General features: G+C 39.4%; 1 protein-coding gene across 6 annotated transcripts in view; it reads left to right on the top strand.

Moving 5' to 3' along the window:
• Rps6ka5 (ribosomal protein S6 kinase A5) overlaps positions 1–17,188 on the top strand; it is a 183,102-nt gene that overhangs the window by 36,401 nt on the left and 129,513 nt on the right. For all 6 annotated transcript variants that reach the window (XR_003844232.1, XR_003844231.1, XR_003844230.1 and 3 more), the window contains exon 2: positions 8,055–8,126. Coding sequence is in view for 3 of the 6 variants with exons in the window: in XM_029540777.1 (XP_029396637.1) it covers positions 8,055–8,126 (72 nt within the window). In the remaining 3 variants the exon portion in view is untranslated. The remainder of the gene's footprint in view (positions 1–8,054; positions 8,127–17,188) is intronic.

The following is a 17,188-nucleotide window of genomic DNA, read 5'->3' as shown; positions in this document are numbered from 1 at the left end:
TGCCTTGTTTGTTTGTTAGAGCACAGGACATCAGCGCTATCTTGTAATGGCGAATGTGAGGGCGGCTCCCCACACCATAGTATACTCTTTCTTGCTAGAGTAACTTTTTCTGAAGCATTATTTTTAGCATGTTAAAAGCTGTTAATTACTTACAGATTTAATTAAGACAATTAGTTGGATGTTCTAGGTATTCAGTCAGCTAGTGCCTTTTTTATATTATAAAAGTTTTCCATATTATACAGTTAATGAAAACAGCTCTTCTCCTCATCTATTAGGGAAATAATTACTCCTACCTAGGTGCTTTATTCTGGCATCTTTCTCACCTATAATTCCTCAGCCATTCTCCAACCTCTTTTGTGGTACAAGGAGCTGACTCTAGGACCTTGATGTATGCTAAACAAATACTCTATCACTGAACTGTACCCCTTCAGACAGATCCTACATACTAGGAGTTTGTGAACTTTTCTGCAATGAGTGGATGAGGGCTGTAGATTGACAATGACCATTCTGACTAGGTCCATGTGATAATACTGCTTGACATGTTGTAGAGTCTATTAGCCTACTAATTTATATTTCTCATGCAAATTTAATATAGGATTTAGTTAATTTGTTAACTATATTGGGGTTCTAATCATATAGCATGAAACATTTGGCATGACTTCAAAAACATCATTATTCTTATTTCTACTTGAATTTGAATTTTCAGAAACACATTTAAAAAAATTAAGCCTCGCTAGCTTTAACATAAGTGAATATAATCAGATGGATGCAATCAAATGATTTTAGTACATTGGATTACATGTGTTTAGCAGAAACCATGGCAACAGAATGAAAAATGTGTTTTAGTTATTGTTTTTCCACAAGAGTGGAGAATTCCGAGTTAAACATTTACAACTTAAGAAAAAGATTATGGGTGATAGGTATAATAAATTATATTTGATAATTGAATTGTCTAGAAAGTTAGATTAAGAAACTATTCATCAATCACAGATTTTTGACTCAAATATGCCATGAAGAATATGGTAAAAATTAATGATATTTTTGAGGTATAAGGGTTATGACATATTTTAAAGATCTACTTACTTATTTTTAATGTTTACATTTATTTTATTTATCTATATTGGTGTTGTGCATGTGTGTGTGTGTGTGTGTGTGTGTGTGTGTGTGTGTGCGCGCGCGCGCGCCAATGCCTGAAGAAAATAGAGGATGTCAGATCTCTTGGAGCTGGAGTTAACAGATGGTTGTATGCTCCTAACAAGGGTGCTGAGAACCAAACTTGCGTCTTCTTAAGGGCAGCACATGCTCTTAACTGCTGGCCCATCCCTCAAGGTTTACTTTAAACCTATTTAATATCATCCTTCTTTTGTTAAGCAGTGATCCTGGATAATAAAAATTATTTAAATATGGAGTGAAAGTTTTAAAAAATTAATGCTTTTTAAATGACATCAGTTTTGATCTTATAGCTACCAAGATGGCTTTTATAAAATAATAAAATAGCAAGTGCTGGTCACTTAGGGAGAAATTGACCTTGTGCAGTATTGCTGGAAATTTCAAAGTTATGTAACAGCCTTGATGAAAAAATAATGTGGAAATCCCTAAAAAAAAAATTAAAAACAGAATTACCAGTAGCACTTCTACTTTCCCTAAGATTTCTGTCTATATAATATTTGAAAGCAGTCTCCATGTTCATAGCTAATAATTGGAAAGCAACTCACATGACTATTGACAGATAAATTTACAAGCAAATGTAGTATATACATAAAATGATAAACTACTTAGTTTTAAAAGGAAGAAAAATTGGACACATGCTTTAACATGGATGAAATTTAGAGACTTTATGCTTAATAAAATAAGCTACCCACAATAAAGTATGATCCCACTTAAATAAAGACACATGGATTAGCACAAGTCACAGACAGAAAGTACAGTCTTGGTTGTCAGGGGCGGTAGCTACTTACCCTTCATCGAGCTTTCAGTGCACAAGATGGAAGTTCTGCAGGGATGGTGGCTGCACAACAAAATGAGTGTGGTTGGTAATGGTGCCTGGTACACTTCAAATGACTAAGAGAGTCAACTTTCTGTTACGTGGATTTCACTACAAGAAGGATTGAAAAGGTAGGCCAGTCATATTTTCCCAAACTGCATGTGGCTATATTAGTATATATTTATCAAATACTGAGAGGGCTGAAAGAATCAAACGATGGTGGAAGGAACTAATCTCTTCCCCTTTCTCTCCCTTGAAGGCAGGATTTTACTTTGTAGACCAGGAAAGTTTCAAATTGCAGTCCTCCTGCCTCAGCTGCCTAGTGCTGGGACTATAGACATAGACCATACCCTGCTTAGGAACTAATTCTTTTAAACCTGTTATGTAAGGAAAGTTTTTTTTTCCCTCTATGACTTGTTAATAAATCAAACTGTTTTAAAAGTGAATCATTTTAGTGATTATTTGAGTTTTGACATTTAAAAAATATCAGTTGATGTGCCTGTGAAGAGAGTAGTTAAATTCCATTTCAAGGAGGATTACTGAATCAAAGAACATGCATTTTAAGAAAATAATGCTAATCAAAAAGTAAAGGATTTTCAGCGTATTTTAATGAGAAAAGTATTTAGTTAGACTTGTTTTGGGAAAGCATTGAAGTTGTTTACTCCCCTCTTTTCCTAAATAATATTTAGATAAAGCTCAGTAATGTATTACTTAAAAAAAACAAACAAACAAACTATAAATGTAGGGAGCTATGTGGGAATAGAGGCAGTAAGATTGTTAAGAGGGGATTCAAGACACAAGGACACAGTGTCTTCCAGTTCCAGTAAGACTGACACACATAGGAACACACAGAGACTGTGGCAGCATGTACAGGGATAACACAGGTTCAAGCCAGACATGGGTAGGGGTGGGGGTAGGGGTGTCTGGGAGGAGACGGAGGAGGGGAAACTGTAATCAGAATGTATTTTAGGAATTTTTAATTGGAAAATTCTATCTGTGTAGTTTTAGGTAGAGTCCCACTGTGTAGCCCCACCTAGCCTGGAATTCATTTTATAGACCAGGCTGGATTTGAACTCAAGAGATCCTTCTGCTTCTGATTCAGTTAATTAACTAACAATAGAGACAGGCTAGTAGAAGACCTTAGAAAAATATAAAATATTTTAATCCAGGTTTAGCTAATAATTACATGTTTACCTACTGTGGGTTCCACATACAGTACCAGCTCTGAAAATCTGAGGAAGCTCACATTCCTATGGACTAATTGGCAGCCTCCAAAGTATGTCTTTAGGTCTGTTGATGCACTTTTTTTTTTTTTTTTTTTTTTTTTTTTTTTTTTTTTAATGTTTCATAAGGTGGTGTTTGTGAGGGAAAGAGTTAACTCTTTTAGGGTTTAGGCTCAGGTTCTGGTTTGGTGTCATTTTGCTGTTCTAACCAGAAATGCCCAAACTCTGGTCTCCCAGTCTGCTCTTTTAACCCTCAGGAGCACAAGGACCTGTCCGTGTACAGCAAGCAGCAGTCACTTCTGAGAATCAGAGTATTTAGCCCCCTTAGCAATAGTTGTGTATACTTCCATCAAGTCAGCATAGAACTAGTATATGAAATTTCCTTTCCGACTGGCTCTGTCTAGTCGTGATCTCAGGACCAGCACATCTAGGCATGTGGCTTATAATGTTAGAAGGGAGAGGAAATAGTTAGTGAATTCCAGTTGTCTTATTCAGACTTTCATAATAAAAATACCATTGACGTACAAGTTGGGAATGGGGGCTCACACTCATACTCACCGTACCTGAGAGGCCAAGCAGAATTGCTGCTGATGTGAAGCTAGCCTTATTTACATCATTCTAGGCCCACCTGATCAACAGAGTGAGTTTATCTAAAGTGACCTTCTCTAAAACCAAAAATATGTTCCCAAACAACAACAATAACTTCAATAAATAGCCATGACTCCCTTCTGGACGCTGAAATGCCCAGGACCAGACATTGTCAGCTATAGTCCCTGGTGACTGATTTCTCATGTGGCAGAAAGCATAGCAAGAAAAGAAACATTCTTTCCTGATTCTTTTTAGAAATGATTTTTTATTTAAATTTTGACAATTTTATAGATGTATGTAGTATATTGTGAACATATTCATCATGCTATCCTCTTGTCAAACAAACAAACAAACTGGTAAAAACATAGCATCAGGACAGCCACATCTGCTGTATTAACTGCCATACACACTGAGGAAGAAGAACAAGAGAGCCGTCTGTCCGTAAGTCAGGCCATGCTGGAAATTTGAGTCAAAACTCCTCAAGTGGGGCAGGTGAGATGGTTTAAAAGGTAAAGGTGCTTGCTGCAGTGACTGAAAACCTGAGTGATCATGGGACCCTCATGGTAAAAAGAGACCTGGTTACTAGAAGATATGATTGTCACATACATGCCACACAACTCATACACATAAGTCAGTAATAAATGTAAAGAATGAACACCCATGTGATTGATTATTATTATAGTACTTTTATTTTTTTTACAGTCCAGTAGTTGCCCCCTTCTACTCCACTCTCCCACAGTTCCTCATCCCATTTCTGCTCCCACCTGTCTCCAAGAGGATATGTCTCCCCACCCCACCCCCACCAGCCTTCCCATTTCCTGGGGTCTCAAGTCTCTGGAAGGTTAGGTGCATCTTCTCCCACTCAGGCCAGAGCAGGAAGTCCTCTGTTGTATATATGCCTGGGCAGGGGTGGAGACAGGGGGTGGGGGGGTGGGAGCTGGGGGCTGGGGGGGGTTGGGGGGGGCTCAGATCAGCTTGTATATGCTGCCTGGTTGGTGGCTCAGTGTCTGAGAGATCTCAGGGGTCTGGGTTAGTTGAGACTGCTGGTCTTCCTATGGGGTAGCCTTCCTCTTCAGCTTCTTCCAGCCTTTCCCTAATTCAACCACAGCCCTTTTCAGTCCAGTGGTTGGGTGTTAAGTATCTGTGACTGTCTTAGTCAGCAGCTGATCTTTTTAACATAGGAACTCTACCTGCTACCTGACCCCCCACCATTCATGTATTGGAAACAATGCAGTTTTCAGTTTTCTTTCAGAATTTTGAACTTACACAGGCTTACTAACCCCTCTTCCCTGTGGGGGAACTAGGAAAGGAGTGTGCTGGAAGCATGCGCTGAATAGGAGAAGGAACAAAGATTGCTGTCCTCTTACCATCCCCTTTGTGGTGGGGACAAGGACAGTGGCAGTTGTAACTGCTCCAGCCATGCTGGTTCTGCTGCCTTGGCCCCAGGACTGAAGCTCATCTTCTGAGCAACATGATTTGGACTTATTAATAAGCCTTGTAACTGTCTCACAAATGTAGAAAGCAGTTAGAGTTGGTAATGTTTATCTCACCTTTAAGGTGAAATAAAATCTGTAAATATTTTAAGTCTTATTCTAATAGTGTTAGTATTTTTATTTGGAAGTTTGAGATCTTGTTCTTGAGGCTAACAATTTAATTAAGAAAAAAACCAGTTTATTTTTAGCGCTTCATGTTCAAAAGCTTTAATTGTACTGACAAAACAATAGCATAGAAGTGAGAACTGTTGAGACTCACATGTTTGTGTTTGTTTCAGAATCTATGTAATTGTAATACAATATTACTGTTTGCTTTTTAAAAAAATTCTTTCCCTGTCTTAGTTACTGTTTTATTGCTGTGAAGAGCCACCATGACCAAGGCAACTCTTATCAGAGACTGCATTTAATTGGTGGCTTGCCTACAGTTTCAGTTGCTGAGCTCATCATCATGGCAGCCATGGTGCTGGAGCAGTAGCTGAGAGCTTTATTTACATCCTGACCCACAGGCAGCAGGCGTGGGAGTGTGGGAGTGGGCTGCAGACACTAGGCCTGTTGTGGGCTTTGGAACCTTAAAGCCCACAGAGGCACCTTTCTCCAGTACTTTTCCCAGCAAAGTCATGCTTCCCAATCCTTTCCAAACAGTTCATCAGCTGGGGCTAGCCATGCAAATGTATGACCCTATGGGAGCCTTTTTTATTCAGAACACTACATACCCCAAACAGAAACCTTAGTCATGGTGAGCTGGGTGGACCCATTGATCTGCTTAAGACTTACTGGTCCCTTTAAAAATTTTAAATTAAAATATTTTAAAACTTAATTTAAAATATGAATCTAGTTAAACTTTGACAAAATATTGAAATTACTTACTGCCTCAAACTTGTAGCTCTTAAATTTCTTACTTGAGCCAAATTTTCTTAAAGTTACTGATGTTATTTCTCCCTCAGTGAAATGAGCCAATTCAAGCCAGATTAGGTTACATTAAATGCAGGTTTATTGGGAAGCTGCTCTTGAGCAAGTTCACTGGCCCCAAGGACCAAAGCCAGGGAGGTCACTATGGGAAGAGAAAGAGGAAAGGGTGTGGGCTGTGTGTTTGCATAGAGAGAGGAGGAAGAGGAGAGAAGGAGGAGGAAGAAGAGGAGGAGGGAAAGGAAGAAGAGGAGGAGGGAGAGGAAGAAGAGGAGGAGGAGGACAAGGAGAGAAGGAGAGCACTGGGAGACAAAATGTCTGGATTATATAGGGAGGGACCTCTGGGGGAAGCTGGAGAGTTCAAGGTTGGGGGCTGGGCATGCCAGGGAGGGACTGAGGGATGCTGGGAGAACCTGGAGGCCTGGTCTATTTTGGTATGTAAAATATGCACCTTAGTCCCTTGTCCGAGGGTCTGAAACCAAATAGGTCTCACAGTTTATTTATAAACACTTGACTTGTATACATCAAGTACTGTAGAGATTTACTGTATGAAATTTGACTCATTCAATCCTCATCACAACTCTAGGAGGTAGGTCTCATTCTATTTTCTGTTATTTTAGATATTTTGAAAGATTTGTATGCTGAACACCCTTTATACTCACTGTTTGCATTCTGTATTTGTTATATCTAGCTTATGACAGCTGTTTATATTCAGCCATTGGTCCACTTTACCTGTTTAATGCTTTCAGTGTGCTGTAGGGGTAGAGTTCGTGGCTGTTGTTAATTGTCTATATCTTACATTATTGGGAACTGACACACAGAGAAGTGTGAAAGGTTCACAGCATTTAGGTGGTAGATCTAGTAGTTGGGTCAAACATTCTTGACGACTTCTACAGAAATCTTCACATAATATCCATAGGCATTATTATAAAGAGCACTTTGTTCAGTAAGTTTTAAGACTGCATTATCTCAGTCTTGAAGTACAAGATCTGTGAGGTCCTGTGGGAAAGAAACCATTTCACTCTGCAAAAGCCAACCATTTTTCATTTTTTTTCCACCAGAGTATCCCATTCCCCCCTTTTCTCCCAACAGCCTTTTCACATGTAACTAGGCAGGACTAGAACCCCGTGGAAGACTATGGGAAATGTTCACTTTTAGCACATCCTTCTTTTGCTTACTTAGGAGAGAATATGTTCTGAAGAGTGTGTATATTTCAGCCACCCCTAGAATTCTAGAGCTGACAGGAGACTTACAGTTCTCTAGCCAGCACACCCACTTCAGAAGGACTGAGACAGAGTGTGCACATAGCTAGTGTAGATTAGCTCATGCCCACATTCTTAGGGGCACAAATGGAACTAGAATGTAGTCCAGGATCTAACATGGTAGTTACACACTTAGTATGTGTTGCATAAATAAATACTTGTCAGTCTATCCAGTTTTCACTACAAAACTACCTCTGTTTAGACTTCATGTGGATTTACCTATGGTACAAATAATGTCTGGTCATTACAGTTTTAAGAAAAGCTTCTTTTTTTTTTTTTTTTTTTTGAGACAGGGTTTCTCTGTGTAGCCCTGTCTATCCTGGAACTCACTCTGTAGATCAGGCTAGCCCCAAACTCAGAGATCCTTCTGTGTTCCTCTCACACCCCACGCTCAGTGCTGAGATTACATGCTTGTGCCACCCCCCCGCCCCGTGATTTTATTAAAAGTAAGGTACAAAGTACAACCATACAATTTAACAAGTAATTACATAGAAAAAGCCCAGGTTAAGAAACAGAACTTTGCCGATCCTCTCAAAGTCCCTAATGACTCCTCTTGTTGCCAATCCCTTTAATTTTCTTTCTTTTTTTTTCTCTTTAGCCAACTTAACAGGACACGCAGAGAAGGTGGGGATTGAAAACTTTGAGCTGCTGAAGGTCCTAGGAACTGGAGGTAAATCTCAGGTTTATCCCCCTTTAAGAACAACAAGCACTTGTTATTCTGTGACATAGGATTGATAGCCTTCATGTGGAAGTCATTGGCAGTTTTAGAAGCATGAGGCATCCATTAAGAGAACTCAAGAATCTCTTTTGCCTGATACAGTCCCAGTGTGTGAGATGCCAGGGCAACACTAACCAGAGTTTCAGGCTAGCCTGAGCTATACATCAGGACCTAATCCCACAAACATGCCAACAACAAAGAAAGCCTTTTAAATCTTTTTTATGTGTTGGGAATATAAATTAGTCTTTAGAAGTCACTAGCATAGGTAGATAGCTTATTATATGCCAGCACCTTATAAAGTGATTTATGTTGATTGAATTATTAAGCCTTCTTTTAAAGACTGTTGTAATTCAGGGCACATCGTTGTAATAATGAACAAGACAGAATTCTCTCTTCATTAACCCAACACTTAAGAGTCTGGCTAATTGAAGCCTAGTTCTATTTATGTTCCATCCTCTATGTAAGATTGAAATGATCTGTATTCATTAACATTTTAGAAAGCTTTTCCAAGTCATAAATTAAAAACAGTCATAGAGGAGAACATACACTATACAATTATATAATAGAGACAATTATATTAATGCCTACTTGTATTTGCATGGAGAAAAACCTCTGGAATGTATCCTTAAACAGTAATATGATATGATGTCTGGGTGATCTTGTATTTTGGGCTTTATTGTCTCCCATGTCTTTGAAAATTCTCTGCCTCAACTTCTGTTGCTCAGAAGCCCAGCTGGTCTTCCAGGCATAGCATCAAGATCCTGCACTCAGAAGAGCCTGTGTGCAGTGTGATGCTCCACTGTCACTCTTCTCTAGTTAATTCACAAACTAAGCCACACGTTTGCACTGGGCCCTACCAGCCTTGTAGCTGGTTTTATCAGTGAGTACCTGTCCTGGCCGTGGAATGTCGTGCTCTGTGGTTACCACAGCCAGGCGAGCTTGCTGTTCTCATTCTCCTCCACCAAGTCCTATTGAATAAGTTCTGAACTCTTTTTCTGTCCTTAGCAGACTGTGGCCACTTCCATGGAAGGAGAAGCAAGGCCTTAGAGGACAGACCATTTTTCTTTCCCATTAAAGTTTAACTTCACAGTTTAAGGAGCATCTGCCTTTTTAGATATTTCAGGTCTGATAGGAGGTTGCTACTACCAGCATTCCAGCAGAAGAGAAATCTGGGCTTTTATTGCTAACCTTGCTTAGTATCACATACATTTGTATTCACATGAATAAATTATCTTAAGGTAATTCAGTAGTGAGCTTTTGTGCCTTGGGTCCTGTCATACAAAGGTTTGTTTTATAGCTATCTGTAGTTATTTAGCATACAGTGTAGAGCTTCCTTTTATAAGTACCAACAAACAAGCCTGATGGTATATTCTTACCAGTTAAGGCTATGATGCCTGAAAGGGTCTTAGTGTTAAATCAGATGCTCAACTTGAGCTCTCCAGTGCTCACTCATCTCTGGATCATTTATAGGTGTATATTCTTTAGGAACAAATTTAGGCCTACCTTATCTAATTCATAAGGTAGAATGCTTTTGAAATATCAAAGTAATGTTGGCTATTCCTACCTTTGTTTCCTGTTTCAAAGGCAGTACCTATTTACTCAAAGGGGAAACAAGTCCAGAGCCATGGTGAATGGCTCCCTTAAAAAATAGTGTTTGTGAAAGCCTGGGCCAAGTAGTGGGAGTGGGTGGGTAGGGGAGCAGGGGCGGGGGGGGGGGTATAGGGAACTTTCGGGATAGCATTTGAAATGTAAATAAAGAAAATTAAAAAAAATGTGGAAAAAATAGTGTTTGTAAGTACACTGTAGCTACAGTATACTTACATAGAATAAATAAATAAATCTTAAAAAAAATAGTGTTTGTAATATACTGTCAAAAACTTTTCAGGTCAAGTTATGCTCACAGTGTGGTGCGTTTTCATAGCTTCTTTCTTTTTGGTGACAGCTTAGTTGAGATACAGTGCATGTACCATGCGTTTTACCCATTTAAAGTATGCAGTGTATGCTTCCAATGCATTTAGAGCTGCGCAGCCATAGCCACAGTCAATTTCAGAACTTTTTGATTTAACCTCAAGAAGAAATCTCAAGTCCTCTAGCTGTTACTTTGTAAACTTGCCATCCTCTCTGTCCCTAACAACCACTAAGTTATTTCCTATAAGTGGTTTCATACAATATGTGGATTTTGGTGACTGACTTCTTTGATACAGTTTAATGTTCTCTGGGTTAAAGTATGTTATAGCAGATAGCACCTCTTTCCCTTTATGACCAAGAAGTTCATTGTATGACTATAGCACATTTTCCTCATCTGATCATCAGCTGATAACAGTGAAGGTTAGCTTGTTTGCCAGCTTGATAAAACCTATAATCCCATGGAAGGAGAGTTGCAACAATGCATTATCTGCATTAGGTTGGTGGTGGGCATGTCTGCTGTCTTAAGTTAACTGATGTGGGAACACCAAGCCCAGTGTGTGTGTGTCACCATTGCCTAGGGAGAGGTTCCTGAACTGTTTTGAAATGGAGGAATTGAAGTAAGCAAGCAAAGCATGCATCCATTGCTCTCTGCTTTTGACCATCGGTGTGGTAGGACTAGCTGTTGCTCATTCCTGCCTTGACTGCCCTGGAATGATAGACTGTGATTGTAAACTGAAATTAATTTCCCTTCACCCTATGTCGCTTTTTGTTAGGATATTTTATCGTAGCAGCAGGAGTGAGACTAAGACAATGACTCCACTTTTTATCAGAGAATTGTAAACTTCAGTGCTGTCAACATCAGACTCAGTGTTTCATGTCAACCTAGGTTTCTGTTTCTTGGGTAGAAGCCTAGAAGCAAATTGCCAATTTAAATAGCAACTCTGTGTAAGTTCTTGAGGAGCCGGTAGACTGTTTCCCAAAATGTCTGCACCATTTATATTCTCATGAACAGTAAGTATATAAGGGTTTCAGGTTTTACACATCATTGTCAACATCTGTTATCTAATTTTTTATCATTCTATTACATGTAAAATCACTTAGGTTAATCTTGAAGGAAAATATCCGTTAATATTTCTTATTGTCTGGCCAAATGATTAAATTGTATTAGTGGATTTATTGCCCATTTTCAGATATTTTACAAAAGTCATACGTAATTTTAAATTGTTTGCATAAAGATTATATAAATTCCCTCCTAAATTTTCTCCAGTTTTAAGTCATCTTTGATGTGATAGCGGTTTTGTTTGTTTACTGAAGGTTGGGTTTAACAATTCATATATCAGTTATAAATCTGAGGCAGAAAAATGCTACAAGTATAAATTTCACTTTTTTTCTCTGTTGTTTGGAGAGTTTATAGCATCCTGGTGTTTTGAAGAGATTCTCAACTAAACCAGTTTCCCCACCAGAGCAGTTGGGAGCTCTCCCATTGTAGGTGAAGGGAAGTCGGATGTTGCCATAGGATACTCTTCACTGGTACTTAGCCCAAGGCTCACTGTTTGCTCACAGCCAAGGAGACACACAGGGAACCTATTGGAACTCTCAGACATTTTCCCCTGTCTGTTCATGTGTCCTTCATGTTTACCTGCTCACTTGCTGATACCTGACTCAACCTTGTGTTCTTGGCATCCTAGGATAAACCCCGTGTGGCCTTCTTTAAAAGGAAGGCAAAGTCTGATGCTGGGGCAGCATAGGTTACAGGAATTCAGTACCCCTGGCACACCTTTTCCCTATTTATTGCTATTTCAGGAAAATGGACTTTGGGTAAATACCTCCCCATTCATCATTGCCTTTATTTTATTTGCAGGAAAACTATGTTATTTCATAAGTGGAATCTACTATATAATGCCTAATACAAGGATCTTAAAATAGAAATTTTTTTCTTAACTATCATTTTCTATCATTATCATCTGCTTTTTTGTTGTTGTTGTTGGTTGGTTGGTTGGTTTTTGTGTAGCCTTTGCTGGCCTGGAACTTGCCATGTAGACCTGGCTGGCCTCAAACTCAGATATCCATTTACTTCCTCTCTGAGAACTAAGTTGGAAATTAAAAAAATAACTCATATTAAAATACTGAAACCCCAGCTACCCCTCTAACCTCTTTGCATTCATTAGTACTCTAAGGTTGATACATTTTATAGAGCTTCATATATTTAAAAATAATAAAGTATATTTCCTTTTGGGTAACATGAACGTGAATGCTGTTTGGTCTAAACTGAGTGTTATATCTTGATTATTAAGCTGAGTCAGCTCATCACTAGAAAACACTGTTACTCCATAAAATCTGTCTCAGTCCCTGTTCACCATTTGCATTCATGCCTCTCCTATAGCTCTGATCAGCTACCTGGCACACATTAGGTAGAGGGAGAAAGGGTTTATTTTACTTAATAGTTTCTTGGTGAGAAGGCAGAGTGGTGTTCATTGTGGCAGAAGCATGAGGCAGGCAACCACATCTGTGGGTCAGGAAGTAGGGAGCAAGAGCTTTGCCAGATACTATAATCCTCAGGCAGGGCCCGTCCCCCAAGGGACTCATGTATTTCAACTCTACCTCATCTTCTAATGGTCCCAACCTTACAAAACAGTCTCATAATCTGGGGACCAGGTTGGGAAAATGCATATTCAAACGGTAGTACCATCTAATCAGGCACCTTTAAATTAATTCCTAAGCCCTAACCATCTGAGAGATTCAGGGATCAACCTTCAAAGCACACTAAGGAACATGCTAACTAACATGGGACAGTTAGAACAATGTCAGGAGAATGTCTTCGGTAAACTTTGAAGCTTAGTGAAGCAATACAGTGAGAACAATTTTTTCTTGCCTACATTTCAAGATAATTAATTCCTTATAGCAAACTGTATTATTTAAAGAATAAAATAAGAGTTCTACTTCACACTGTACTTGACACAGACACACTGCATTATAACTTTCATAGACACAGAATTCTTAGGTTTCAGATAAATTTAATTGACCTCATAGTTCTTTAGCACTATTTCAAACAGCAACTAACCAACAAGCAGCATCTACGAATCGTTCTTACTCTATAAAGTTCTTAGGAAAAATGTACTTATTCTTCAAGCAGTCACATGGCTATCATAAAGATGAGGTGTACATCACTATTTGGTAAAATTTCATATCAGTCCTTCATGATTCATCCACCTTTTTCAGTAGACAAAAGCTTTTAAAATATGTTGGCATTTTCTAAGTACTGCTCACCTCCTGGTTAGATGAAAGCTAGAAACCATCAGCAGTTAAAAATATGATTGAGGCCAGCAAGGTGGCTTGGTGGATTAAAGGTACTTGGTGCCAAGACTGACCACCTGACTACACATGTGGAAAGAGAACTGGCTCCTGCAAGTTATGTCTGACCTTCATGTGTGCGATGCACTACAATGTTTGACAGCCGTCCCTCAGTCCCTTCTAATGCTTGGTGCACAGAAAGCCTGTGCAGGGTAGCGGGAGTCAAAGCCCTCAAGTGTCTTACCTCACTCAACTGTGGCAGTGCCAACTACATTTCTTTTTGAAACTTTCTTTAGCCTTTGATGCAGATGACCATTTTGTAATTCACCTTGACCACACCAAGATGGATATGATGCAGGGTCACCAAGTGACCAGCTGAGGAATGTAGCCAGGCTCAGGCCAGAGCACTTAGGCCCCAGCAGCCATCCACCCCCTCTGAAATTAACCTCTGGGTCATTTTCATGTCTTGCACATACAGGAGGAATGAATATTAGTTTATTTACTTCATATTGTAGGACTTCTGTAGTGACCTTGAATATTTGAAAGTAGACTACTTTGCATTTTGGAGATTATGTTCTGGAAAAGACTTTAGATATTTTTCCATAGAAAGTTTTAGAAATGTTAGCTTTTGCTATGCTCTTTAGTAAAAGCAGAAGTCAGCAGCATAATTAGCCAAAAGAAACTGTTTGCATACTTTAACCTCTGCTTTCATCAGTTCAATTGCTGTCCATTTTACTTCAATAGAAGTATACCAGCTACTTCAAAAAGAAAATTACAGGAAAACCTTCATACTGAGGTCATGTTTTATTCCAGCTATGGATAAAGCCACGTGACATTTAAATCAGTGGTAATAGATGACTTCTGACATCTACTGAACTTTAAAAAGCATTCTGTGAAGGTGAAATATTAGTTTTCATATCACATTTTATAGTATGTAACAAGTCTTGTAAAATTAATTCCATTTCTTGATCTGGCAGTTTTTATATATGTCAGAATGTTCTAGTTACAGAAGTAGAAATGAAGAGATACTTTATTTTCTCTTTTGGGTTAGATGACAGCTAAGATGTTCTGAAAACCCTTTTATTAAATCCCCAAAGTGCTAGATAAAATGTATTTTAAAAACTAGGTCTGCCGCTGACTACATAGGTTAACTGACAAAAATAAGAGAAACCCTCAGATTCACAAGAGTAGTGGGAGCAAGAGTGTAAAGAACTGAATAAGTTCCCGAAGACAGGAGTTTCTCTGGGAAGTCTACAGTGAAGTGGGCTAGTTTTAAATTTGCAGTTTGCATGCTTGGTGTGGTAGATTGTATCTAAGGCACAGGAGAGGTACTACAGCTACTGCTCATTAAAGAAAGGAATCAGCCTGCAAACGCATGGAAAAGAAATTTCTGGTCAGCATTGGCTCGAGAAATGCAAGTCTTTAGAGCATGCTCAGCTAGAAGCAGTCTCAACAATATATGCTATGTAATAATTAAGGTCAAACAGGAATCTAACTTATACTAATATTTTATAGAAAAAGAAAACATTAATCCTCTCAGGAGGAATACACTCTTCCCACATCCCTTTCTATGTAGTGGAGTGTGTGTGTATTTGTCTAGGTATGTATGTGCACAGGTATTATGTGCCCGTGTGTGGAGGCCATTATTTGCCATCAGATAATCTTCTCAATCATTCTCCTCTTTTCTTTTTTCTCCTTTCCTTTCTTTCTAAACCTCTTGCTAAGCCTGGAACTTAGCAGTTCAACTAGGCTCTCTCCCCAAAGAGCCCGTCTCCTCCCTCAGCACCGAGGTTGCAGACCAAGGCTGCAACACCCAGATTTTACATGTTCTTTGGGGATTTGAACTTAGCACTTTACAGACTGAGCCATTTTTCAAGCCTTTACATAGATATTAAGTTCTGGAGAAAGTTATACAGGTAAAGACCATACTACAAACATTACAGACTTCCAGGAACAAGGGAGTAGGTTTGAGAGACTAGAAATAACAAAGCAACATAGATACAGATTATTTATTTTAGATTTGAAATATGATGTAAATGCTTATGGTTGTTTTAGTAACTCATTCCAGTTGGAAAATTCAGTATATATTTATGGGGTAGAATATAATGTTTCCATTTATTTATACATTGTACAGAGATTTACTGAAGATAATAGTCTAACATGTTTATCACTTCACTGACTTTTTTATAGTAAAGATGTGAAAAACATCTAGTAGCAATATTGAAATAAACAGTATTATTATTTTTAACTCTGGTTACTATGCAATACGATAGTATAGTACTAAAGCTTTTTTTTTATTTTAAAAGAAACAGGGTATGGTGGTATATACTTTTAATTCCAGGCAGATCTCTGAGTTCAAGGCTAGCCTGGCCTACATAATTAATTCCAGGACAGCCAGGGCTACATAGATTGGACCCTGTCTCAAAAGGCAGACAACAAACAAACAAACAAAATCAACAAGAACAGTTATTCTTACAGTTGACTTGGAGCTTTATTTTTTGATCAACAACTCAGGTTTTTGATCTTACTATTAAGAACAGATGTAGGGGTGCGATCTCGGCGGAGGGCCCTAAGGTCCCTAGAGAACTCTCCACGCTGCAAGCATGCTAGCACACTTGGGTCCTTGAGATCACTGGTGAGTAGAGCACAACATCAGTTCCAAAAAACCCAGAGGGTCTTGTGCTAGCAGGAACAGGAACAAAGGACAGCTGCCCGACCTGTGGCTGGGATTTGTTCTGGTCAGCGCCACCCTTGCGCCATCTTCGGTGATATCGGCGGAAGACCCCAAGATCCCCAGAGGACTCCTCACTGCAGGCACCCTAGCACATCCAGGACCCTGAGATCACTGGTGAGTGGAATGCAACATCAGTTCCAAAAAACCCAGAGGGTCTTGTGCTAGCAGCAACAGGGTCAAAGGACAAAGGCAGGCCCTAGCACACCCAGTATCATGGGATCACTGAAACCAGTCTATGCAGGAGAGAATGTGGGCGACAGAAGCAACAGAGCTTCTTGGACAGGATCCCTTTGGGCCTTCATCCTCAACCAGGAGACAGAGCTGAGACCCAGAACCCTGGACACCTTCCCTGCCAGAGGAGAGTCAGCCTCCAGGGAGGGCTCTGACCCCAGGAATCAGGAGGTGGATCTGAGCTCCAGGCTTCGGAGCAACTTCCCTGCAAGAGGAGAGCTTGCCTGCAGAGAGGGTTTTGACCACTGGGACACAGGAGAGAGTTGGTCTCCCAGGAGTGCTGACAGAGGCTAAAGAATCACAGGAGGAACAAGCTCCAGCCAGAGACGGCTAGAACAGCTAACACCAGAGATTACCAGATGGCGAAAGGCAAACAAAAGAATCTTACTAACAGAAACCAGTGCCACTGGGCATCATCAGAACCCAGTACGCCCACCACAGCGAGTCCTGGATAGCCTAACATTCCCGAAAAGCAAGAGATAGAAACCCTAGGAAAGAAATCAGGAACCATAGATGTGAGCATCAGCAACAGAATACAAGAGATGGAAGACAGAATCTCAGGTGCAGAAGATTTTGTAGAGAACATGGACACAACAATCAAAGAAAATGCAAAATGCAAAAAGATCCTAATCCAAAATATCCAGGAAATCCAGGACACAATGAGAAGACCAAACCTACAGATAATAGGTATAGATGAGAATGAAGATTTTCAACTTAAAGGGCCAGTAAATATCTTCAACAAAATTATAGAAGAAAACTTCTCTAACCTAAAGAAAGAGATGCCCATGAACATACAAGAAGCCTACAGTACTCCAAATAGACTGGACCAGAAAAGAAATTCCTCTGTCAC

The sequence above is a fragment of the Mus pahari genome, chromosome 7, assembly GCF_900095145.1.
Source record: "Mus pahari chromosome 7, PAHARI_EIJ_v1.1, whole genome shotgun sequence".
Taxonomy (NCBI): domain Eukaryota; kingdom Metazoa; phylum Chordata; class Mammalia; order Rodentia; family Muridae; genus Mus; species Mus pahari.
This window is presented reverse-complemented; position numbering and strand designations above follow the sequence as displayed.